At 45.0% G+C, this 24,094-nt stretch overlaps 1 protein-coding gene across 4 annotated transcripts in view; it reads right to left on the bottom strand.

The window, feature by feature from the left end:
- The window catches only part of KIAA2012 (KIAA2012 ortholog), a 105,498-nt gene that overhangs the window by 64,629 nt on the left and 16,775 nt on the right, over positions 1 to 24,094 (bottom strand). The window contains exons 3-11 of one of the 4 annotated variants that reach the window (XM_027589969.2): positions 23,802 to 23,961; positions 21,578 to 21,733; positions 17,583 to 17,725; positions 16,324 to 16,501; positions 15,552 to 15,694; positions 12,643 to 12,796; positions 11,948 to 12,097; positions 8,235 to 8,408; positions 5,682 to 5,792 (exon numbers count right to left, since the gene is read on the bottom strand). In XM_027589969.2, coding sequence (XP_027445770.1) covers positions 5,682 to 5,792; positions 8,235 to 8,408; positions 11,948 to 12,097; positions 12,643 to 12,796; positions 15,552 to 15,694; positions 16,324 to 16,501; positions 17,583 to 17,725; positions 21,578 to 21,733; positions 23,802 to 23,961 — 1,369 coding nt within the window. The remainder of the gene's footprint in view (positions 1 to 5,681; positions 5,793 to 8,234; positions 8,409 to 11,947; positions 12,098 to 12,642; positions 12,797 to 15,551; positions 15,695 to 16,323; positions 16,502 to 17,582; positions 17,726 to 21,577; positions 21,734 to 23,801; positions 23,962 to 24,094) is intronic. The other 3 variants (XM_027589970.2, XM_027589971.2, XM_027589972.2) reach the window with 3 other exon arrangements.

Here is a 24,094-nt window from a genome sequence, read left to right as displayed (position 1 = left end):
CTAGCTGGACTGTGGAGAAGTTGCGGGGAGACAGACCAAGCCCACTTCAACCAGACAGCTCTGCTTATCCATTTTATCTACTAGGGTCCTCAGCAAGTCTATTTGGTAAGCACTTCCTCTGCTTAAACGACGATGAAGGCCATGCCTACATTCCCGCTCGACTCTAAGGCTCTCTGAATTGGATCAAACGTAAGGGAGGTAGAATTCATAGTTTCACAGGCTTTGTAAAAAATGTAAGTACCATCATATGCAAAAAATAAAGAGGAACTAAATATTCTTCAACACTTCATACTGATTTTTTTTTCTCAAAAATAAAAGAATTCCCAGCAGATTCAGAGAGAACTATTATTTTTGACATTTTTCTTCTTTGGGAGGCATAAAGTGGTGATGACACATTTTCAGCCAAATGTGAGGTAGGGGAGTCTTTGTGCTTATAGGAACCATGAGAGGCTTCTGTCAAAGGAAAGGAGGCTCCCTAATGTTTTTTAGTGGCTCTCCGCTGGTGGCTATCAGAACGCCTTCCAGTAGGGCTGCTGGTGCTTCGCTGGCCTCACTGTGGTGAGGGAAAGAACCCTACTTCTCTGTGAAGTCCAGGAACAAGTCCAGCAATCACAGCCTGCCCTGTGGTATATGTGACAGACCCAAATTAGCCCCATGCCGAGCTTCATGGGAATCTCCCATGATTTCTGTAAGGAGAGCATGTCGGTCAGGGCTTAGTGGAGAACGGAAACCACCAGATATTTTAAAAAGGAACGGAGTTACTCTACAGAACTTGGTGCTTATAAAGTTGCTGTTGCATCCACCTCTTGACACACTCAGTCTTCATGAGCTTACTTGCCAGTGTAAGCAGCCCAGAACTTCTGCCTTACTTCTGCCCTCCATTGTCTCTTGCAAGTGCAGCTCTTTGGCAGAACTCAAATTTGCATGCAACCTCCTGATGGCAAAGGTTATCTGGGAAGTGTTTTTAGCCTTTTAGACTCTGCAAATACAGGAAGGCCCACTGGAAGGAAATGCTGGGTGCCAAGTGACCATATCCAGTCACATTTTCCTTTATTTCAATTGACCTGAGACCCCTTAAACTGTCAACATGATTTCTTATGGGTTATTAGCAGACATGGATTGGGGCAAAAGGGCCCAGTGACACACTGGCTTCTTCTTACCTTCCTCTACTTCTCACTCGGAGATGGATGGATTGTGGACCCTATGATTCAAAAGTGATGTTTGGAAAATGAAAATAAGAACAGTCATGAGTTATTGAATGGCTGAGATCCTGTTTCAGGATTCAGACAGCAGAGCTGCCCCACCAAGGGAGTCTCCTTGGGAAAAGGGCATATTTAGTAACGTACAGCATTACAGCTGGAAGGAACCATAGAAACATCAGTTTAGCATTTTCCAAGGTGCGTTCCAAAAATGATTTGGATCCACATGATGCTTTGCTGAAAACAATAAAGAACTAAGTGGTCAAATAAGTTTGGGCAGTGATGCATCGCCTCATCTGAAAGAGCAGGAATTCACGTTAGCATATTAGAGTCCTTGTGAAATCCTGCAGTAAGGAATCTGCTTAGCTTTAGCCCACTGGCTTCCATACCTATTTGACCTCAGAAACTTTCAGGTTCTTTTTATAATGCCTGTTAACCTTGTGAGGAACTGGAGTTCTATGGGACATATGCTGGGAGGATTGGATCTAATGCCAACTCCTCTTTCCCCATATGAAGAAGCTAAAGTCCACAGCAGTGAAATCACTTGCCCATAATCACAGAAATTGCAGGTGGCAGAGCTGAGAATAACCTCAAGACTTTGGACATTTAGTCTGGAGTTCTTTCTTTTTACCCCTCACACTACTTTGTCTAAAGGCCTTTTCCTCCTTTAAATCTCCAGGCATCTTCTTTAAGGCAACAGTTGCTACGAGAAAGACTACTCAAGGAAAATCATATTCTTTTACCCATGGGTTGCTGCAACCAGCATTATCACAGATGCCAAATGGGGAAAACAAAGAGAAAGTCAACCATTTAGTATATGTTTGCCTCCAAATAAGCAGTGTTTTGAGACCAGCTGGGATATCCTTAGACCCTTCATCTTTCTGTTTACCAAATTGCAGAGCACCAGGAAGTGACACGAAGTATATGATCTATTACTGAAACTAATTACCCCCAAATCTAGTGACCCTAGAACAATAAACCTTTATTATATCGCACTCAGTTTCTGTGGGAATCTGGAAGTGGCTTTGGTGTGGGATTCTGCTGCAGGGTTTCTCATGAGGCTTCAGTCACAATGGCAGGCAGGACACAGTCATCTGAAGGTTTCACTGGGCTGGAGCATCTCCTCTCGAGATGGCTCATGCATAAACCTGGAGAGTTAACTCTAGCTGCTGGCAGGAGGCGTTACCGCCTCGCCATATAGACCCCTCCACAAGGCTGCTTGAGTGGCCTCATGACAGACATGGTGGCTGGCTTTCCCCCAAGTGAGTAATCCAAGAGAGAGAGAGCAAGGAGGAAGCTGCAGTGTCTTTCCTGACCCAGGCCACACACAATCACTTCTGTCATATTCTACATTTATCAGAAGTGAGCCACTATGTCCAGTCTACATTCAAGGGAAGGAGTATTAGTTTCTCCCTTTTGGAGGAACAAGTGTCAAAGAATTTGTGGACAAAACCACCATACCAAGAAAAAGTTGTGAGAAGAAGGATGCTAATTAAATGGCCAAAGCATAAGGAACATATTTGGGGTAAACATCCATTTAGGACAAGAACAAGTGCTAACTGGGAACTGTGAAAGAGATCAAGAATTTAAATTTAGACCAGAAGTCCCAACCTGAATCACCGGAACAGACATCTGTGAACTCCTTGCAATAAAACACTTTTTTTAGATTTATTTATTTATTTGAGAGAGCAAGAGTGAGAGAGAACACGCGCATGCTGGGGGAGGGACAGAGGGAGAGAGAGAGAGAATCCTGAAGGAGATTCCCCGCTGGGTGCAGAGCCCCATGGGGCTTGATCCCAGGACCCTGAGATCCTGACCTGAGCCAAAATCAAGAGTCAGACGCTCAACTGACCGAGCCACCCAGGCGCCCTGCAATAAGACACTTCTGAACAAAAAAACTTCTGAAAGAAAACTTCTCTTGTGGCCACTGTGACTGGGAAGAGAGGTGAAGGGTATGACTCAAGGATAAGCAACGCAGAGCGCATATCCACTGCTTTGACTTGTATCCTTCCAAGTGAAGTTTTCCTTTCTTAAGCCTTTGAATTTTCTAAGTGTTGCAATATCCCAACACGACAAAGAGGGTCAAATTCCAGCTCTAGTCTTCGCATCTTTTTTTTTTCCTTCTGAAGGTTTAATTCATTTCTCTAGGCTCTCTGAAAGTAAGATATCATGATCTAATTGCCTGAGAATTTATTTCCAAATAGATGTTGACAGAGTCTGAAAGTCTCAGAAAGATCAGACAGATCATATTGTCTCCTTTACTAAGACTTTTTAAATTAAAAAAATACCCATCTATGATCCCCAAAGAACTTTCCTTTGTGGCACCTGCGGTATTCAGTCAATTGACAAACATTTCTTGGACATATGATACAGATAAGAGGCTCTCTAGGACTCATGTAATATTTGGGAACTAAACAGAAAACAGATGCAGATAAAAACAATGATCACAAAAGTGGGATAGAGAGAGAGGAATGGGCTGAGGCAGTTGTATGAGAGGAGGTGGATTTATTAAGGAAACTGTCCCAGAAAAGATGAGTCCTTGCCTGGAGCTTAAAACCATCCTCAGCATCTGTGGGCAATTGGGCAAAGGCTGGGAGGTAAGAGAAGGAAGCCTGAATGTTTGCGCCATTGGAAAGAAGAGAAGAGAGTGGGCCCCAATGTGATGGGAGACAAGACTGAAAGGTAGGGTGGGGAGGTTTGGGATGGATCTGACCAAACCGAGCTACAAAGAGTTTGGTGTAATTGGAGCAAATCCTTTGGAAGAGTTGAACATTTTTTTCAGTATACTGCTTCTCACAATGAAACAAAACAGCAACATACCTTTCCCATTCATAGATACTCTTTGAAGGCTAGATATGGCCTATAGGCCCCTGTAGGGAATATGGGTTTCAGGTTCTGCCTCGACTTCCAGGGCAAATGCCAATCACCATCAAGACCGAAGGAGATCCACCGATTGTATGGGGAGGAAAGACTGGGGAGGGGCCAGTGACTGACTGACTGACTCACTCACTCACTGGTTGACTGATGGATTCACACCTTCAACAAGCTTTCAGGGAATGCCTTTAGGTTTGAGAGGCAAACAGGATTAAAAACACTGTTCATGGGACTAGCACAAGATGGCAGGCAAGTCTCCATTTATTCATCAGAAGTTTCATTTTTCTCTTTCTTCCTTTAGTGTGGAAATCTTTGAAAGATTTTTTCACTGAAAATCGATTGTGATCCTGCTATGTATGTTTCAGGGACTGTGTTAGGTGCTGGGAACACCAAAATGACTGAAACATCCTACTGACAATGTGACAACCAACTTAGAGCCCGAATATTTCCTTTTTCTGCGTCTGACTATTGCTTTGCCAGAAGGGGGGTTATTTCTCCTGGAACAGAGTAGACAAATGTGCAGCAGGTGAACAGAAGCATATGTGCTCTCCAGTTGTTAACCCAGCTGTGTCACACTGACAGTGGCCTCCATCTGTTCAAATCCCGCTTCCACCAAGTCAGAACCAAGTTATTTTTATATTTATATCATGAGATAACCCAAGTGGTGGTGACACTGAATTTGGAACCAAATGCATTCTAGTTTCTGGAAACCCATGTACCTAGGCAGCTACTTCCATAGGAATAGACATAACACGTAAACTGTAGCAATGGTCAAGGGCCTTCCCAGCTGCTGGTGGTGGAAGAGTTGATCCTCTCATTTTGGATGGGATGAGGAATCTTGGACATTGGGAGGGACTGACCCAGAGTCATCTGACACATAGATGGATGCAGAGGACAAGCCAGGGCTACTCAAATCTCCTGGCTTTGAATCCACGCTCTTTTTATTAAGCCAGTGGTGACATAACCCACCAAATGAGTGCAGATTTTAATCTCCCTCATCAAGAGGCCTGCTGGGCATACGTCTCGTGCATATACATCATGATGGTTCCTGGGTGGTTGATACTCATCACCCTCTGACTTCACTTTTTTTTCCCCCTTTGCAAAATGGCTATTGCCCAGAGCCAGCATCTCTTCTCCAAAAAAGTAACATGCCAGAAGGGTTTTTGGAAACTGCCTTGATATCTGTCAGAAGCCAGATGATTCGCAGCAATGAACTGATGCATATAACAAGGATACCTGATTGGATTACCAATTAGCCATCTCCATCTCTGGAGGGTGGTTGGAAACAAGAGAAAAGGCAGTGTTTAGTTTGGGCAATTACCAAAAGGGCTTATCATTCTCATCAAGGCCTCAACAGAGCACATTAGACCTCCTCCAAGCCATTCCACAGGAACTTCCCTGTCCAGATGCTCCAGCAAGAGCAAACTTGTCATGCAAACATTGGGTTATTGTGTCTGAGCTACAGAAGCACCTCTGTGTCAGTGAGGGGGAGAAACTGGCTGACTTGCATCTGTTTTTAATGATGTCTCTGCTGCTGGAATGTTCTGGAAGCTGCAGGTAAAATATTCCCATATAAAAGTGAGACTGGCCTGGGAGGTATCATCTTACCTGTACCTGAAAGAGGTTCCTTGGTTTCGGGAGGCCTGGGGAGGAACAGGCAGATGTTTTCTCCATCTGGACCTGGCAAGAAGTGTCCCAGTGTGGGGTCTCTGGAATCTTCTTGAAAATAAGCACAAGCATGACTAGTGTTAGTACCAGTGCAGGGGAGGCTCCCCGAATCCCCAGAGGGCAGATGTCAGTGCACTCAGGTGCTTGCCAGGGTGCAGGCTAAGCCCTACTCCTAGGGTTCAGCAGAGCAAGGCCATCATGTAGGCCCTGCCCTCGACATCAGGGTGAGATGAACAGGGTGGGGCCCCACTAGCCTATGTCATGTCTTTGTGAGAGTCTGGTGAAGAGGCCCCTCTGGACTCAAGCTGCCCTACCTAGATGTGGCGAGGCTGGTGAGGAGCCCCTTCTGCTGGGGGTGTATAGCCCAGCCCCTGGGCCCAAGGCTTGGTGACTCCAGCCTCTGCTTCTTCTTTCCATCATGTGTCTCTATGCAGCATTTTGCACTACAACCACACCCTATGGACCAATGCTGGGACTGCTTTGTGACTCCAGGGTCCTGAGGCCAATGAGGAGAAGGAAGCTGTGTTTCCCTCTGTTGCTTAGAAGTATTGAAGGTGTTTCTATAACTTTACCTTCCAAGTCACTGAGGCAAAGGGGTCAGGAGTAGAGCTGGCCACCATCCACAGTGGGTGCTTATAAGGACACAGACACACACACACACACACACACACACACAGAGAAACTCGCACATATTTATAGAGAGGTGTGCACACACATATATATGCAGAGCAAACGCACACATGCACGCATGCACAACCGCATATGCAGGTGTGCATGCGTGTACACATGGACCATGCATGAACAAGGACACACACACATCAACAAATGCACAGTGTTCTCAGGTAGGCACGTATGCATAATCACACACACACACACATATCTTGTGTATATATATATATATATATATATGTATATATATATACAAGAACTCAGGTATAAAAGCTGACACATACCCTCATACACACATGTGCTCTCATACACACATTCATTTATATACACCTACCCAACGCACTTGAGGCTTTAGGCTGCACTCTTATCATAGTCATGGCCCTGGCATTCATTCTAATCAGATTCTCCCTTTATAAAAATGTCCGAGTATGGGTGTGTGTGTGTGTTTGCTGTGGTTGGTCCTGGGCTATGCAACCTCCTAGGAACACCCTTGTTACTGACATGACCATAGCTAAAGTTTGGTTCATTTGTATCAAATTTAACAGAGGATCCCTGCCATGCAAGTGTAAAAGAGAGGGCGTTGTAAGAGAAAGGTTCCGGGCCAAAATAGTTTATAAGTGAAAATGATGTCTTTGGAGAAAGAGAGAGAGGGGTTTGATTTTGACCATTTCAGTGGCAGAGAAGCTGCAGATACATAATGGAGTTACTGATCTACGCATTTAATTTATGCTTACAAGGCTTCAACCGTAGATGCTTGGGGGAGGAGGGAGGGAGAGAGAGATGGGGAGGGAGAGAGGGAGAGAGGGAGAGACTTCAAGAGTGAGGCATGCTGTCCCTGAGTGAGCATGAGATGAAAATGAAAGATACCATACCCGCTGTCTTTGTGGCTCTCGGTTCCCACGTGCCCCTCAGAGTGTGAGTTTCTCGCAGCCCCTAGTGTGATTCGGCTGTTAACAGAGATCTTTCTTCACATGTCTGGCACCCAAACACATACCAGTCTCCTTCATCTGGTGTTCATCCAGAAACAACAGCCCCACACTCTCACGAAGGAGGGACAGCTGGGTGGCTGCTCTTTCTAGAAAATGGTTTTGTCAGTGTCCAGCACGGCACTTCCGTAAGGGATTTTCAGGGGGTAATTTGGACTCTAAGCAATTTATGCTTTATGAGCTGCCTTTAGATCACAGCCCCCATGGAAGGGATTCCTGCTCTGTCTCTGCATTATTGCTCTTGTATAAGCATCTTAGTCTCCTCCTAGACTGTCAGCTCGTAAGGATAAGAACTTTCAGTGGGCCTAAGTCATAGAGGAAGTGGATTTGCTTTGCCTCGCCCTTCAAGAGAAATCCAGAGTCCTTCTCTCTCTGTGGACAGGACTCAGGCTCTGCACGGGGCTGGAGGGGGGCTTCTCTCCGGGGACTCTTGCTCTTGGCGGGGTCGTGTCAGCAGGCTCCTTTGCCCCAGGGAGGGGGTTGAGTATGCTTGGTAAATCCAGGAGCGTGTCTCCCTGACGAGCATAGGGAGCTGTGTCATCACACACTGCTGCCAGGAGTGAGGAGTGCACAGGACAGCCTGGCGGTGCGTGTTGGTGCAGCAAACCCTTAAAACATGTACTGACTCTTTTAGGAATATTCGTGGTGAACATTAATCCCAGACATTGTTGGAAACACTGCTGATTTCCCCCTTTTCAATGGGGTGGCTTTTAGACAGCTTACATCACAGCTGCTGTGTGGCCTTGGCAGATGATTAAAATGATCCCAGAGCCCCAGACAAGCTGAGGAGGGGGGAGGGAGGAACATCTGGGGGCACAATCACCCCAGGAGTGATTACCTTGTCCTTCTGCTGGGAGTGCCCCCCTGGCCCTTCTCACATCCGAGGGGCCTATGGAGCTGCTGCAGCTTGATGTCCTGGGGCTGTCCAGGCCCCTCTGGCTCTCTGGACTTTTTCTTCCTTTAATCAGGGACAATGGTGGGGTCACATTCTGGGGTGAGGCATCATCATCTTCTAAAGCAAAAGGAGAAAAAACACAAGTGAGAAAACTTCTGAATCAGCAAGAAAGAGAGAGAACCTCTTTTTCTGACTTGGTTGATGGCTCCTTGTGCTTAGGCTGGTTTATTCCACTCATTCTTCAAATTTGTCCCTCTTTCTAGCCTTGCTAAGGAGTGGAGGCCAAGTGACTCCCTCCCACCACCCATGGAGGCCAAGGTGGCTAGAACAGGGGTCCTTCAGTTGGGGAGCTTCCAAGAACTGGGAGGACTTGAACAGTGGTTGTTGTTGTCATCTTGTTGATGGGCCCCTGAGAGAGAAAAAGGACTAGAAAGGCTATGAGATCCTTCTAGCCCCCAAAACAAAGGCTCAAACTAGAGAGACTCCAGCTTTAGTGCTCATGCGATTGTTGGCTACAGATCCAACCACAAAGCAATTTCTCTAAGCAGAACCAATGATCACATGGCTCCTCAAGGTCATAAAGTACAAAGTAGCACCTTCCAGATGCTAGTTAGAGGGTAATGGGATTGATGGTCATGCTCCAGAAAGCACATCCTGCCCTCCACTTCTGTTCCCTTTCTCCAGTTATTTTTCAAAATCAGTAGGGACTACTCTAGGAAGGGTGAAACCCAGTAATCTAAGTGATTGAGACCTTGTCTTAATCTCAGAGAGTGGTCTTTATTTCATATTCAACACACTGTTGCTGTTGTGTTTAAAAGCTGGCTTCACACATAATTGCAAAGTATCCCAGGCTACTTATTTATTTCAAAGGGAAACGGTATCTTTTTTTTTTTAAAGATTGTTTACTTCTTTTTTTTTGTTTTGTTTTGTTTTCTTTAAAGATTTTATTTATTTATTTGACAGAGACAGAGATAGTGAGAGCAGAAACACAAGCAGCGGGAGTGGGAGAGGGAGAAGCAGGCTTCCCGCCGAGCAGGGAGCCTGATGCAAGGCTCGATCCCAGGGCCCCGGGATCATGACCTGAGCCGAAGGCAGACACTTAACAACTGAGCCACCCTGGCGCCCCGGGGAAACGGTATCTTTACAGTGGAGAAATCTAGTAGACACCACCTTTAAATAAATAATGAATTCTAACATCCCCTATAATGAAACAATTGATAACAAATGAAATAAATAGGAAGGGATATTTCCTGTCTCTTGATGTGATATGCTGAGAAAGACGTATCATGACCTACATACTATTCTTGCCAAAAATGTTGGATCTGAATCTAATCACAAGGAAACAGACAAATCAAAATCGAGCATAATTCTGAAAAGCAACTGGCCTATCTTCTTCAAAAATGTTGATGTCATGAAAAACAAGATTCTAAAGACATGGGACAATTAAATACGATACATGATCCTGAGTAGAATTCTGGATTGATTGGGGGGAAAAACTACAAGGAACATTATTGGTATAATTATGAAAATTTGAATATGGACTATATAGTAAAAATAAATTTTCTTGAGTATGGTAATTGCATTGTGGTTATGGGAGAAAATCAGTGCTCTTAGGAGATATGTGCTGATAAGGGAAGAAATATACAAAGTCTGCAATTTAATCTCAATGGTTCTGGGATAAAATATGTATGGCATATGTGTGTATATAAAATCTGGCTTTATTTTTATGATATTAGAGGTGAGATAATCTAGGGCTAAGCAAGTAAGTGTGTACATGCAACCTCTGGCAATGGGACAATCCTGCTTAGTAGCTTTAAACACCCTTGCCCCAGGAATCTTCTTTTTTTGTTTAAGTTTTGTTTATTGGGGCACCTGGGTGGCTCAGTCAGTTAAGTGTCTGCCTTCAGCTTAGGTCATGATCGCGGGGTCCTGGGATCCAGTCCTGCATCAGGCTCTCTGCTCGTGATCTCTCTCTCTCTCTCATGTCCGCTCTCTTAAGTAAATAAAATCTTAAAAAAAATAAAGATTTATTTATTCATTTTAGGTAGAGGGTAAGGAGAAGGGAAGAGGGAGAGGGAGAGAAAGTGTCAAGCAAACTCCATGCCTGGGGGGAACCTGACATGAGTCTGTCAGGACCCTGAGATCAGGACCTGAGCTGAAACCAAGAGTCATATGCTTAACTGACGGTCACCCAGGCACCTGTCCCAGGAATCTTTGTAAGAAAGAGTACCATGCAAATCTTACCTCTTTAGACTCTTCTTTATGCATCTACCACTAGGTTGGGTCACATACTGAACTAGCTAACACCAAGGATCAGGGACTTCTTAGACCAGCTTCCTCTTGGGGCAGAGGATGGACAAGCTCTAGATCCTTGGTGGACATGGCAGCTCAAAACAGGTGGAGAGCCGTGTGAAATGAGGATACCAAAGATGAAATTCACTGGAGTTGCCATTGATCCCAGTGGCTCAGGCCGGGCACTGGACATTGTTGTTTTTTTTTTTTTTTTAAGGAAACTTCAGAGCCTTTAGGATGTTAACTCTCACTTAAGAGAAAGAGTAAACAAGCCCCTGCTCCAATAATCAAAGGAAGCTCTCAAAACTGAAACATCTCAAGAACATCCTGACCTGTGCTCATTGTTTTGTTTATTCTGAAAGACAGTAGAGTGTCATGGACGGGAGGACGGATTCTGGCCCCAGAAGGCCTGAGCTCCAGCCCCAGCTAGGCCACTTGTATTTGTGTGACCTCAAACATATAACTTATCTGTCAGGGCTTCAATTTTTTTTGTTTTTTTTTTTGGTTTTTTTTTGTTTTTGAAGATTTTATCTATTTATTTGAGAGAGAGAGAAAGAGCACAAGCAGGGGGCTTGTGCTGAGCAGGGAGCCTGACATGGGCTTCATTCCCAGGACCCTGAGCTGAAGGCAGATGCTTAACTGATTGAGCCACCCAGGCGCCCCAGAGCTTCAGTTTTGTGATCTGTGAAATGAGGGTAGGGTTGTTGTGAGGAATAAGTGAGATAAATTGAGGATGGTGCCTGGCACAAAAGGAGAACTCCATAAATATGAATGCTCATCTTTCTACTTCTGATTACCACTAGTCAGAGATCACTTAGCATTTGTCATATGGTCATTCTGCCCTTTGGAAAGGAGGTTCAGTTTTCTGAAAATGAGGGGCTTTCAAAATATGATGCGTTATTTCCAGCCTATCAACACATACACTTATGTGTATAGTTTCAAATGTCCATATGACGTTTTGAAAAATTGGAATGAAGTCTTTCATTGATGTTATGACTTTTAATGAATAAATACATATTCCTAAGTTGATTAGAAATGAAATTTCATTGGTTAAGAACATAGGATAGACTACAAAGTGTGCAGAAATGTTTAGTAAGTTGGGTGCTGTTTTATATCTACAACCAGAAACTATGAGTAGGGGGATGATTCAGTGAGTAAGTTGCATGCACTAGACACTAAATTGGTTTCATTATAGCACTTTGGCTAAGGCAGGTGCTGCCTGAACTAAGTCATCTTCAAGTGGCAGGGGACGAGCTAGCCTCCCTTCCAGCCTCCTTTTTCATGGCTGAGGACTCTTGTGTGTCTTGCCTTGCTTCCCTTCGGGGTGAGAGTCCTGTGGGGTGCTGGAGGGAATGAATAGCTACCTTGATGTGAGAGCATGTCCCTGCCTGTGTCCATTGGGAGATGCACGGTTAACTCCCTTGGCTTTTCTAAGGATGCATGCTTCAGGGGAGATTTCTGTAAAGGCCTGGCCTTTTCTTCTGTTTCTGGTCCTGGCTCAGGGTGTGGAGCTCCTAGGAGACAAGGAGAAAGACAAGTTTTGTAGATGTCTGTGGTTTTTGCCAGTTGTCTCTTCTTTTGGAGGCCCATCTCTTCCCTGCTCACGTATGTGGTTTGGGTGGAGCTGTGTCTCCTCCCTGACTCTGGGGGTAGGCATGCGGCTGAAGCCTAGCTAATGAGCACTCCTCACTGTCTGAGCTGTGGTGACTGGGTCCAGGTTGGGCATACAACCCATGCCTGGCCAATGAGAGGCAATTCTGGTACTTTTACAAGAGCTTTCAAGGGGCATATCCTTTCTAGTCCAGTTAGCAGGTGAGAGGTTAGCATGAAATTGCAGGAGGCCATCTTTGCTACCATATGGGGACATATGAATATGACCAGAAGACACCTTCTTCTAGATTTGACCCCTTTTCTTCCTTTAAAAATCATTCTCTGAAGAGGATAGCCCTGGGGAGGGTCAACCATGATTTAGGAGAGGGTTACATTAGGGAGACCCCCATCCCAGTCCTTACCGGCCTGCCTGTGTTCCACGAAGAACGCCCAAACATAGGGGACCTACCTTTTCTGTGTAGTTTTTCTTTTGGGGGCTGTTGAGTATGGAAATGAATCTCCCCTGGGAAGATGAAGAGCTCTGCTGGAGGTTCACTCCTCAGGGGGTCCAGGACTCTGGGCTGTTCTTCTGAGAGAGGGGGTAATTTCAAAGCCTTTGGCACCTGGAGAAAATTTTTAGAACAAAACAAAACCCGACATGGCAGGTATTTAAAAACTGCTGCTTGCAGGGGACAAACGACACTGTATCTTCTTGTAAATCTGGTACCAGGTGCTGCTGGGTGTGATGCAGCTTCAGTACCCACGGCTGAGAAGTAGAGCCAAGCAACCCCTCAGCTAGCTGTCTGATCAAAGCAGTGCCGCTTCGCTTTTTGAGAACCTGGCAATGCCCCTCCCTTAATCCAGCCTCTCACTCCCCTGAGAAGTATAAACGTGATAAATTCACCAGCCTTCGAGACAAACTAGTCTTTCTTTGTCTTGCAGTCAGGGAAATTAAGCCAGATTAGAATAATATAGCTGAGATTTCCGTGTACAGAGAGGGAGGAACCTCTACGTATGTTGCTAAGGGAAAAAAATAACAGGGTACAGAACATTGTGCAACCTTTAAGGTTAAAAAGGGTAGAAAGCAGGAATATGCATTTGTGCTTGCTTACTTTATGTAAAACTCTCTAAACTTCAAATTCTTTTTCTGTAAAATGGAAGTAATCATACTTCCTACCTCATAAGGTTGCCGTGAGTAGTAAATGAACTAATTACACGTAGTTACGATCGTGTTTGGAATTAGAATTTTTTCTATATTTCTTTGAGAGTAGACTCTTCTCTCATTAGGTTTAATGTCCAATCTTGCCACTTGCAGGATATCTAGGTGTCTCTACATTTCTGCGATATGAACAGAGCTAAAAATGAATCACCATGTGACAGAATCAGCAACAACTTTAGCCCAGATTTTGTGTCCAAAAAACCTCAATACATGTGTGTGCGTGGATGTGTGTGTGTGTGTCCAGAGAGAGAGAATGAGACATTGGGGTAGGACTTAGAGCTTCCTCTTTCCAGTTATTCAAAAGTTGCTGAGGGGCATATGGGTGGCACAATTGTTTGAGTGCCCAACTCTTGGTTTCGGCTCAGGTTGTTATCTCAGGGTCTTGGGATCAAGCCCCATGTTGGGCTCCATGCTCAGCTCGGAGTCTGCTTGGGTTTCTCGCTCCTTCTGCCTCTGCCCCTCCCCACCTCTCTCTCTCTCTCTCTCTCAAATAAATAAATAAATAAATCTTTAAAAAACAAAAGTTGCTGAAAATTTCTCCTTTTAGTTTGTAGCTTTTAACATATGAACTTGCCTCTGTGTGATGTACATGTGTGCTGGGTTTCAAGGAGTTCAATTTCACAGAAGGAAAAATAAAAACGTTTCTCGTTTTTTTTTAGTGTTCAAGGAGAAAAAAAATGATCAGAAACACATGTAAGCATCCTCCATGTTTAGAGGTGAATGAGGAAGGAAATGCAACCAAGTACATGCAGGGAGATTTTTATGATTTTAAGACATTAAGAAAATGATTAATCAAATGCACACACATAGGATCTTTATGTTCCTGGAGACCTTCGCTGCCCAGGTACCAGCTGCCCACCAACTGCCCTTTTCTGAATACTGACCTTGTGCGTGGTGTTTGACAAGGTTTGCATTGAGAAATCTATGTGGAAACCCAAATGATCTGTGTGAGGTATGCTGACAAACCAATCCTTAATTTCTTTATTCTAATTAAAACTTTACAGAGTTTTAATATAGTGGAAAATATTGCCTTCCTCTGCTAACCCATATACATGGGTTGGAGGAAAAGACTCCTGTCCTCTGAGCCTGGCTTGGTTCTGGGCTGACCCGGGGTATGGGATCGAGGGCTTTCCTCAGGCCTACAGTGACTCTGGCAGATCAGGCCTCCTGTTTACTCCTGGTCCAAAGGAACCTGGGAAGACAGAGGCCCTTCTGGTGTGGATGGGAAGGTTTTGATCAGGTTAGACACAGGAAATCTGAGAAAATCCCGAACACGTTGAAAATAACCTCCTTCATTTGCATCAGGAGCACCTGGAGTGCCCATGGCTCCTCCAGCGCCACTTCAGAGACTGTGAATCCCCACAACGAACTAACATTGCTATCGTTCCCAGTCCAAGACTAGATACTTCCACGGGAATGCGTCATCTCATGTTATCCTTCCATCTGCCTGTGGGGTGGGCATTATGGTCTGTATGCACAGAGGAGGTCAGTGCAGCTCAGAGGGGTGGGTGACCTGCTTGAGTTCATGCAGCTGCTACAGGGCAGAACATTCCAGAGCCCCTGCTTGCTCCTGCTCGGCACAGGTACATTCAAACCCCCGAAGACCCACATAGAATTGCAAAGCAGGATGAGGCCAGAGACAGCCAAGAACATTCCTGAGGGGAAAAGGTGTACTTGACTTTTGAAAAGGTTGGTAAAACTGCCAAATTTACTGTACGTTTTCAAAGATGACAGGTCCTTAATTAAGCAAAACCATTGCTGGATTGATATCGCCAGCATTTTGAATTTGAAGTGGGTCAATTGCTTGCAAGTTCAAATTCTGTCCTTATATGTTTACAGATAATCCCCAGTCCCTTAATAGCACAAGGGACTCTGTTGCCCCCAGAGTGTGGTAATATCATGTGCTCTAAGGTAGAACTGGGGGGGCAGTTGAAACTCCTTGTACTTCACTATTTTCAACATTTAGTAAATTGTAACAGTTTTATTTCAGCTCCACATGGTGAGCTCAATAGTGAGTAAGGCCAGTTCTCTGTTTGAGACATCATCCCTTTGAGTTGCCTCGTTCCTAGACTGAGATTAATCTTTTAAGGGCGAGCACACATGTGCACGGGCACACACACACACACACACACACACACACACACACACACACACACAACCTTTTTCTTCTTCACTTCCCCAGCTGTGTTTTTCTCCGAGCCAGTAGCAGGTGCTATAGGAGGGAAAAGGCATCTTTCAGCAGGAGGCTCCTGTAACAAGTGGCAGCTTCTGCCCTTGTGGAGTCTTATATTCCCTTGTCTGTCTGTGGAAACAGGGTGGGAATGAGAACTTATTAGTTGCAGGTATGAGGATGGACAGTTGACCTTCAACTTTTATCACTTTTGGGTTAACAGGAATAGAGGCAAGAACAGGCACTGAGCCAGGGCTTTAGCGGAGGCAGGTTCAGGGAGTCCTAATCTCATTACCTGGGTTGGGTTCTTGCTGGCAAGTCGGGTGATGGAGAGAATGATAATGATAATATTAACAGTTAACATATATTAAGTGCTAAATATAGGAAAAGAATGATACAAAGTATTTTACATCCAGTAAAATTCACCTAATCCCCATAATAGTCTTATGAAGTTATTATTGTTATCCCCATTCTACAGGCAAGAAAACCAAGCCTCAGCAAGACCAAATACCTTGCTCAAGATCACAACTAGAAAGTGGGAGTAATTTACACCCAGGCAGTCTGATTGCAGAATGTGTGTGCTTGAGTACTAGGCAAAAAGGAGGCCGGGGGTCTTGTTGCCACCTTCCACTGGACTTTGGTTGTTACCTTCTAAGATGAGAGGCCTGAGGAAGTGACTCTCAGCATGCCTCAGTGTTCTCAAATGAACTCCGCATGATTAGGGTTACCCAGATTAACAAGCAAGACATTTGGCTTCTTACCGCTGAGATCTGCCTTTCTATTGGGGAAGGCCCCTCCAGAGAACGTAATGTGGGATTTGTCACTCAGGAGCCAAGAATGATCCATGTGGGCATGCCCAAAGGCCCTTCGGGAGGTTATGTTTTCATTGTGGCTCTCCTTTGAAGTGTGTATACGATGGTGATTCTCTATTGACGTGTCCTGGGGAATGACAGATACACATTCCTATAAACAGGCTTTCTAAAGAAACAGAGCAGGACAGTCAGACCTTGTGGCTAGACTCTTGTTGCAAAGAAGTCTCTTTTGCAGCTTAGGAGGAAAAACAAGGTTGTAACAGTATGATCTCTAATGCTATTTGTTATAATAAAACATTGTATTATTGTGAGAGCAAGAATGAACTTTAACCATGCCTGACACACAATGCTTTCTTTTTTTATTTCATATAGTGCTTTTCTGCAAAAAAAAAAATTAAAAATCAAAATGAAGCTCTAGATCCTTGTCTTTATGCATTATAAATGTCTCTCCCTCCTGCCCTTCTCCCCTGTGGCACCTCTCTTCCCCTCCTTTGCAGCTCACAGTGGCACGTGACATTCTTGTCGGTCAAATGAGCTTAAAGACAGGAGCATGTGTTGTCTATGTTGCTCTGAACCACTGTCATCTTGTACATACATTCACACACACACACAGGCCTTAGAGTTTAGGAAGCATGTTTATATTCTAATGCATTTAATCCTCATAGTAGCCTAGTGAGTATGTATGGTAACAGCTCCATTTTACAAAGGAGGTAATTCAGGCTCTAAGTCAGTTAATGTTCTTTATCGGGCTCACCACGACTTGTCAGACGCAGGACCCCAACCAAGCCTTTTCCAATTCTAAGGCCAAGAGCTCTTTTCTCTAGAGAAGATGACAGCTGCCTAGATGGGGTGAAGAGTGTAGGGGGACTCTGTGGTTAAGTAAGTTTGGAAAACCATGGGTTAAAGTTAAACCAGCTACTTCACCTATAGAACTTCCCCAAATGGTCCATATTCAAATGTGTCCTGTGACCCTCCAGGAGGAGAACATGGTACACAGCATTTCCCCAAGGTATTTGACCAGGAAAATCTTTTTTTTTCATCGAGCCACTGGCAATGTTCCACATGTGACACTTTGGGGAAACAGTGGTCAATAGGCTCGAAGTCCTCTTCCCTTCTCTGGAGGAACCCCAAGGAGCAGTGAAGGGAGGGCATATCCCCTCTGAAGTCAGGAGGAACAATGACAGAGGGCAGCCCATCAGAAATGGTACCTCTGCCTGGGTTTCGGCTTCTTGCCACAGCTGCTTCCTGAGCTGTGGCAAATGAATCCTTTGACTGCTGTAGTTCTTGGCTATGGAGCCCTGGTCCATGCGTCCGCTAGCCCCAGCTTCCCCTCCGGCCAGGCCCTGCTGACCTGCAAAGGTGAACAGCGGGTCAGCCCTGTAAACCCAGAAATGGGCATGGTGCTATTAGCTGCTTCCAAGCTGCCTCCCTTCTTGCTCTTCTGACCAAAAGTGTTGATGGAGGCCCTTGTACCTCTTCCCTCCTTATTTCCGTATTTCTGCTAGTGCCTTCACAGAAGTGGCGGCCAGGTCTATAGAACAGAACTGCACTCGAATCAGGAGGCTCAGGATCGAGTCGTCATTTATTGGACTCAGTTTCCTCATCTGTAAAATGGGGATACTAATTCCTTGCCCTTGATTCCTCACACAGTTGTCTGGAGCTCATACGAAATAATGAATGTGATGGCCCTTTGCAAACTGAGGGACTGGAGGGTTACCGTGGTGTGATGATGGTGGGCTCTTCGGCAGCCCTGCTCTGTTGTCATTGAGATGCTCAGTCGGAAGCACTTGATTTCCTGGGCTGCCTGCTGGTGTTTACTTGTGGGGAAAAGCTCTGCTGAATGCACTGTGATGGACGGCTGCTTAGCTCTCTGAACTTACCCTGTCTGTGCAACCCTCAGGAAGGATCTGAGTCAACAGATGACTCCAGCATAGTTAACAAATCATTCATCGATGGGGTAAAGGGTCCTGCAGCTATTTTCATCACTTACTCAAGGTAGATTTATTGCTGAAGCGATCTGGCAAAACTTCCTTGTTTGGAGCTGCTTTAGCAACACCTCCACTCTCGGCATGCTGCTCTGTGGAACAATATGGGGCTGTCTTTCAACCAGGGGCTCTGGAAGCCTTTCAGGGGCCCTGTATATGTTGGAACTCCAGACTTCTGGAGACTCCCAGCCAGCCTCACCTTCCCTCTATACTCCCTAACCCTCGTCATTCCCTTCCTTGGTGTCATCGGGTCAAAAGCCAAATGCCCAATTGTGAGGCTACTCCTTCCCTCCAGCTCTCCTTCCTTTGCTCATTGGCTCCTGACAGTTTGGGGGTCTGAGCCAATGCCAAGAATGTGGGTGGAACAGAGGCAGACTCAGGCTCAGATTTAGAGGGGTCTGCTCAGGTTTTAGTGGCCCAGGGAAACCTGACGAGCCCTGGGGACCCCTCAGCCTGGGGAGGCTCAGGGCCACACAAGGCCTACCTCAAGAGGACCTCAATGCCATACAGGGTGTGGCACTAAAGACCTTTTTGTGTATTCTAGAATGATCCTTTGGGGCCAAGCCTGACTTCAGGTCCATCCTTCTTGGTCAGATTCACCTGGAACCAAATGCATTTCTGAGGGTAGAGGAAGTGAAACTCTGGCCAAGTGACCACTCACTCAGTGAAGAGACTTATATGGTACACTGTCTGAGTTGCGGCAGGGGGCACTGTGGGTAGGGGAGCATTCTTCCCTTTGGCTGTATCCCAGGTGATATTGAGTATATGACTCAATCTATGCAAGGGAAACCAAGATTTTTCTTAGTAAACATCATCTCTGGCTCATTTGCTTATGCTTAATAGAAGCAGGTATGCAAGCAAGGTATTGGAAGGTTCAGTTGTTGAAAGGAGACCATAAAACTTGGTCTCTCTGTCTCAAAATATGGATTCAGATTACCCAAATAATGTGAATTGGAGTAGCAATTTAGAGGTCTTAGAGAGCTTTTTTTAACCTCTGTCCTCTTCTGTGATTTTTTTTTTTTTTTACACCAACCCAGAGAAGGTGGAATGCAGATACCATTACTTCCATTTTACAGATTAGCAAACTAAGGATGCAGGGAGCATAAGTGACATGACCAACATCACATTGTTGGGGATATGTTATATTTGCAGATGGGACTTTTCCTACTTTTCCAAATAAAGTATCTGGAAAAAAGAGGGAGGCCAAGGGGAGATGAAATTAAAACCAATAAAACCATCAGTCAGGGTTCAAGTTACAGCCTCTGAGCTGTTTTTCTTTGCAAATTGATTTTTGATCCTTGTGATCATGAGCAATGGGCATTGCAATTAGTTAGTAATTATGCTTAAATACACAGGGTAGGGATGTCTACACTAGCATTTACTGAGCACTTACTATGTGCCAGATACTGCATTATCCCATTTAACTCCAACATCCTACCCGGTGAAGCAAAAGTGGGCGTGGTCATCTCCATTTTATAAATGAGGATGCTGAAGCCCAGAGAGGTCACATGGCTTGGGATCTGGTGCTAATGGCCACATGTTTAATTACAATTCTATATGGCCTCTCTGTTTTCTTCCTGATTGTTACAGCTCCTTGGCATATGGCATTAATAAAGGAAATCACTTGATCCCTTTGGTGTGCAGTCTTGATCTACTCCCAAAACGAAAGTACTGCAATCCCCTGTCTAGTATTTATAGACCCTAGGGCATTGAAATCTAAGGATATTAACTGGAGGCAGTAGGATTTTTGAAGAGAGAGGGCACAAGGCAATGTCAAAATGGAGTGCCACCTGGGGAAGGACAGAAGGTCCCAAAACAGGAGCATTACCTGGGCAAATTCACCCATTCCCAGGACACGGATGGCCAAGAAACTTGATCTCTTTAGTGTCCCAGAATCAACTGGTTTCAGGGATGTTGATCCACATTAGCAAAGTGTATGGAGACTCTATAAGCCAGGATATTAATTTACAAAGAGCAATACAGTTGCCTGACCAGCATATTTCCTGTATATGAACTATATGTGGATCAGGTTATGATCAAAATTCCCTGGTTCCAGAGTCAAGACTTAAGGGAGGTATATGGCAGGAATGTTTAATGAGAACCTGCCACATTCTTCTCCATTCATTGGATAGATCAGATATTCTACTTATCCTGACAGATCCTTTCCCAAGGACAAGAATTGATTAGGCACTATCATTATTTCTGGAAAATTCCTTTTTCATTTCAGAAAAATTAACTTTATATTATGTTAAGCTCTTGTTCTTTCCTTCTCTTTTCTCAAGAACCCTGGCACTAGCCAATGTCTTATTCTTTGTCCATTAGTGCTACTCAGTCATCTTTTCCTATCTCCCTTAGCAAAGGCAATTTCTGGCTCTTTTATTGCTTCAAGTTCCCAAGAATAACTTTGATAAGTAAACCCCATAGTACTGAACAGCTTACAGACAATTCACAATAATCTTCTGTACAGTAATAAGGCAGGCCTTATTACGTTCATTGCAGAGATGAGCAAACAGAAGCTCAAAGAGGTTAAGTGACTTGCTCAAGATCTTACATCTAGTAAGAGATAGAACAGGCATTCCTCCAACGCCTGTATTTTTTCTTATGATATTGCCACAAAACCATAGAATTAAAGAATGTTAGAGTAGAACAGGCCTAAGAAATCATCTAAAATCTAGAGTCTAGGCCTGTACTGTTTAATACAGTAGCCAATAGCCACATGTGGCTGTTTACCTGTAAATTAATTATAAATAAGTAAAAATCAAAAACTCAGTTTCACAGTCGCACTTCCGACATTTCAAGTGCTCAATAGCCGCATGTGGCTAGTGGCTACTACTTGGACAGCATATATTATAGAATAATCCGTCATTGCAGAAAGTATGGTTGGATAGTTCTGGTCTAGACTCTAAAGACAAAGAAACCCAGAAACCCTAGACTTTATTTTGGGCAACTCCATTTTAAAGGGTTAAAAATCCAAATATTTGATGGGGCGCCTGGGTGGCTCAGTCGTTAAGCGTCTGCCTTCAGCTCAGGTCATGATCCCAGGGTCCTGGGATCGAGCCCCGCATCAGGCTCCCTGCTTGATGGGAAGTCTGCTTCTCCCTCTCTACTCTCCCTGCTTGTGTTCCCTCTCTCACTGTCTCTCTCTCTGTCAAATAAATAAATAAAATCTTTAAAAAAAATCCAAATATTTGAGATCTGGTCATAAAATCAACATGTACCTTGTTCAAAAGATTTTCCTTGTTGAATCCAACATGGAGGGAAGACAGGCAGGAGATGGTATTTTGGGGGTACACCTGAAAGATCCTGTTGTGACCTGAGATTCTTTGGTACATTAAGTTGACCGTCCTGGAGCAGCACAGAATCCTTGATGTACCCTGAAGAGTAGGTCAGGAGTTATTGGTAGAAATAGTGGTCACCGGTCCAGAGGTCTTGGAGATGACTACAAGGTCCCTCACTTACACTAGTCTTGGCTTTGGACATCGCCCATTAAAGAAGACAATTAAAAGATGGGAGGGATTAAAAATCAGATAGAACCCATAGAGGGTTCTCTGTTCAGTGTCTTGGGTGCTTCTGGTCCTGTGCCACATGTGTGCTTCTTTCACTTCACCATTTCCAAGAACTGGGTCTCCCTGGTGGAAGAAGCATGGATGCTTCTTTGGGGTTGGGTGAAAGGCTCCTCCTGCTTCAAGAGGAGAATCCAAAGGTTTCTCCTGGATGTCTCCTACTTGGTTCTGTAGGCCCCATGATTCTCAATTCAGTCATTCTACAAGTATTTATTGGGGTTATGGTTAATATGGGCCGTTTTTAGAGGCGCTAATAGGCAGTTGGAAAGACAAAGCTCTCCTGTGCTCAACTGTGTGGCCCCAAATGTCAATGTGATAGAAGGTCAGAAAATAGGGAGCTCAATATTGGCTGGCGTTGTCAGAGAAGCATTTGTAGAAAATGTGGGCCTGAAGGGTCTGAAGGAGTTATCATAGGGGTGGCAAGATGGGACCAGAGAATATACACTAACCTCACAAAGGTAGTGAGCTCTGTGATGTGAGCTCTCTGGCAGAGGCCATTGGGCCGATGATCTCATACCACAGTATTGCTATTGTTCCTCCAGCTTGAGGGTCTCGCCATCAAGAGGGGCTTTGGTGATGAATTATGGCAAGGGGCCCAAGAACGCACATACGCATGAATCTTTCCTTAAACTACACATTGTAGGCAAATGACTTCCACAGAGGGGTCTGAGACATTTTTTGATGTTAAGTGGGGCTCTTGTCCTTGAAGGTGTTGGGCCTAGGCTATGGGACAGTGGCCTGCTGTGCCCTCTGCCCCACCCAGTGATAAACATATCTTTGGTTAAGAGGCTCTTTCTCACAAGTGTTAAATAAATGGAACTGCCTGTAATCCTGGGCCTGTCATGAAGGTAAAACCAATAAATGGACAAACCCATATCTCATTTTCCTTCAAGTCATCACTTACTGGGGAGAGAGCTCTTTTCTCTCCTTTCCCAAGGTAAACCTATAAAGCAAGATGCAAGTCAGTCTTCCTTTGGTCCTGTCTGTGCTGAAGAAATGGCAAACACCCAATGGGCACTGGCAAATCCTACTTCCCACTCCTCTCAACCCCAACAGGTTTGCCAAATAAAATATGGGATGTCCAGTTAAAATTGAATTTCAGATAAACAATGAATACTTTCTTAGCAAAAATATGTACCAAATACTGCAAGTTTAACTCTTTGTGTCCGTGTGTCTGTGTGTCTGTGTATGTCTGTGTGGGTCTCTGTGTGTATGCACTAAATCTGGCAACTTGAATCCCCAACAGTTTCCTGTTTTCATTTTTAAGCCTTTACACAGTCCGTTTGGGGTTTCTGTTCAGCAGAAGGGCATCCGTCTCCTCAGTGGATGGTGCTGGTGAGCTGCCATCTTTAAGAGGAGGAGGCCTAACATTCCCACTTCCTGGAGGATCTGAGGTCACCTCAGGAGGGCAACTAGGGAGTGTTGGGGTGAATGTGGAGCTGGGGGTGTGGGGAGGATTTGCCTTCTGGTCCCAGCTCTGCTTTTGGCTGAATGACTGTAGACAAATTACTCTGCCACTCCCCACCCCCCTTCCTTATCTTGTAAAAGAGAGGGATTGATCTGGAGGATCCGAAGTCCCTTGGTGGGGAAGGTTGGGAAGAAAGTTCTGCTTGGGATGTGGAGTATGAAGGTATGAAGGTCCTGAGAGGAGCTAGAGAGAAGGCAAGACTGGCTGTATGTTCCTCTGCAAATGTGCGGGGAGGACAAAGGGCAAAAACGTATGATAGAGGTTCTCAGCTCCCAAGCTTGAGCACCTTTGCCTTACCACAAAGTTGTACCTGAAATTCTAGGGTTTCAGGACTTAATGGAAAACACACTCTCACATCAGAGTTCAAGGCAGGGCATCTCAGTGCGTATGTCCTCCCATTGCCCCACTGACCTGCACACTGGAGCCTGTACATGGTGTCAGGGGGCCATGTCCGCAAGAGGCCTCGGAGGTATCTCTTGGCCGAATACCCAGGCTGCATCTGCCGTTGGCCCTGGCTCTCTGGTTGGCTTCGGAAGTGGAGGTACGGTTGCCATGCTCTGTCCTGCTCCCTCTGTGGGGACACCAGTCAGGAAACAGCATGGCTGCTGAGTCCTGAGCCTCCCAGTGATACATGCTAGTTAGTATAATCCTCATCAGTAATCTGGGAGACTCCTGGAAGGTGCCTAAAGGCACCTGGAACAGAT

Source organism: Zalophus californianus, chromosome 3 (genome assembly GCF_009762305.2).
Source record: "Zalophus californianus isolate mZalCal1 chromosome 3, mZalCal1.pri.v2, whole genome shotgun sequence".
NCBI lineage: Eukaryota > Metazoa > Chordata > Mammalia > Carnivora > Otariidae > Zalophus > Zalophus californianus.
Note: the sequence above shows the minus strand (reverse complement) of the source record. Positions and strands in the feature narration are given on the sequence as shown.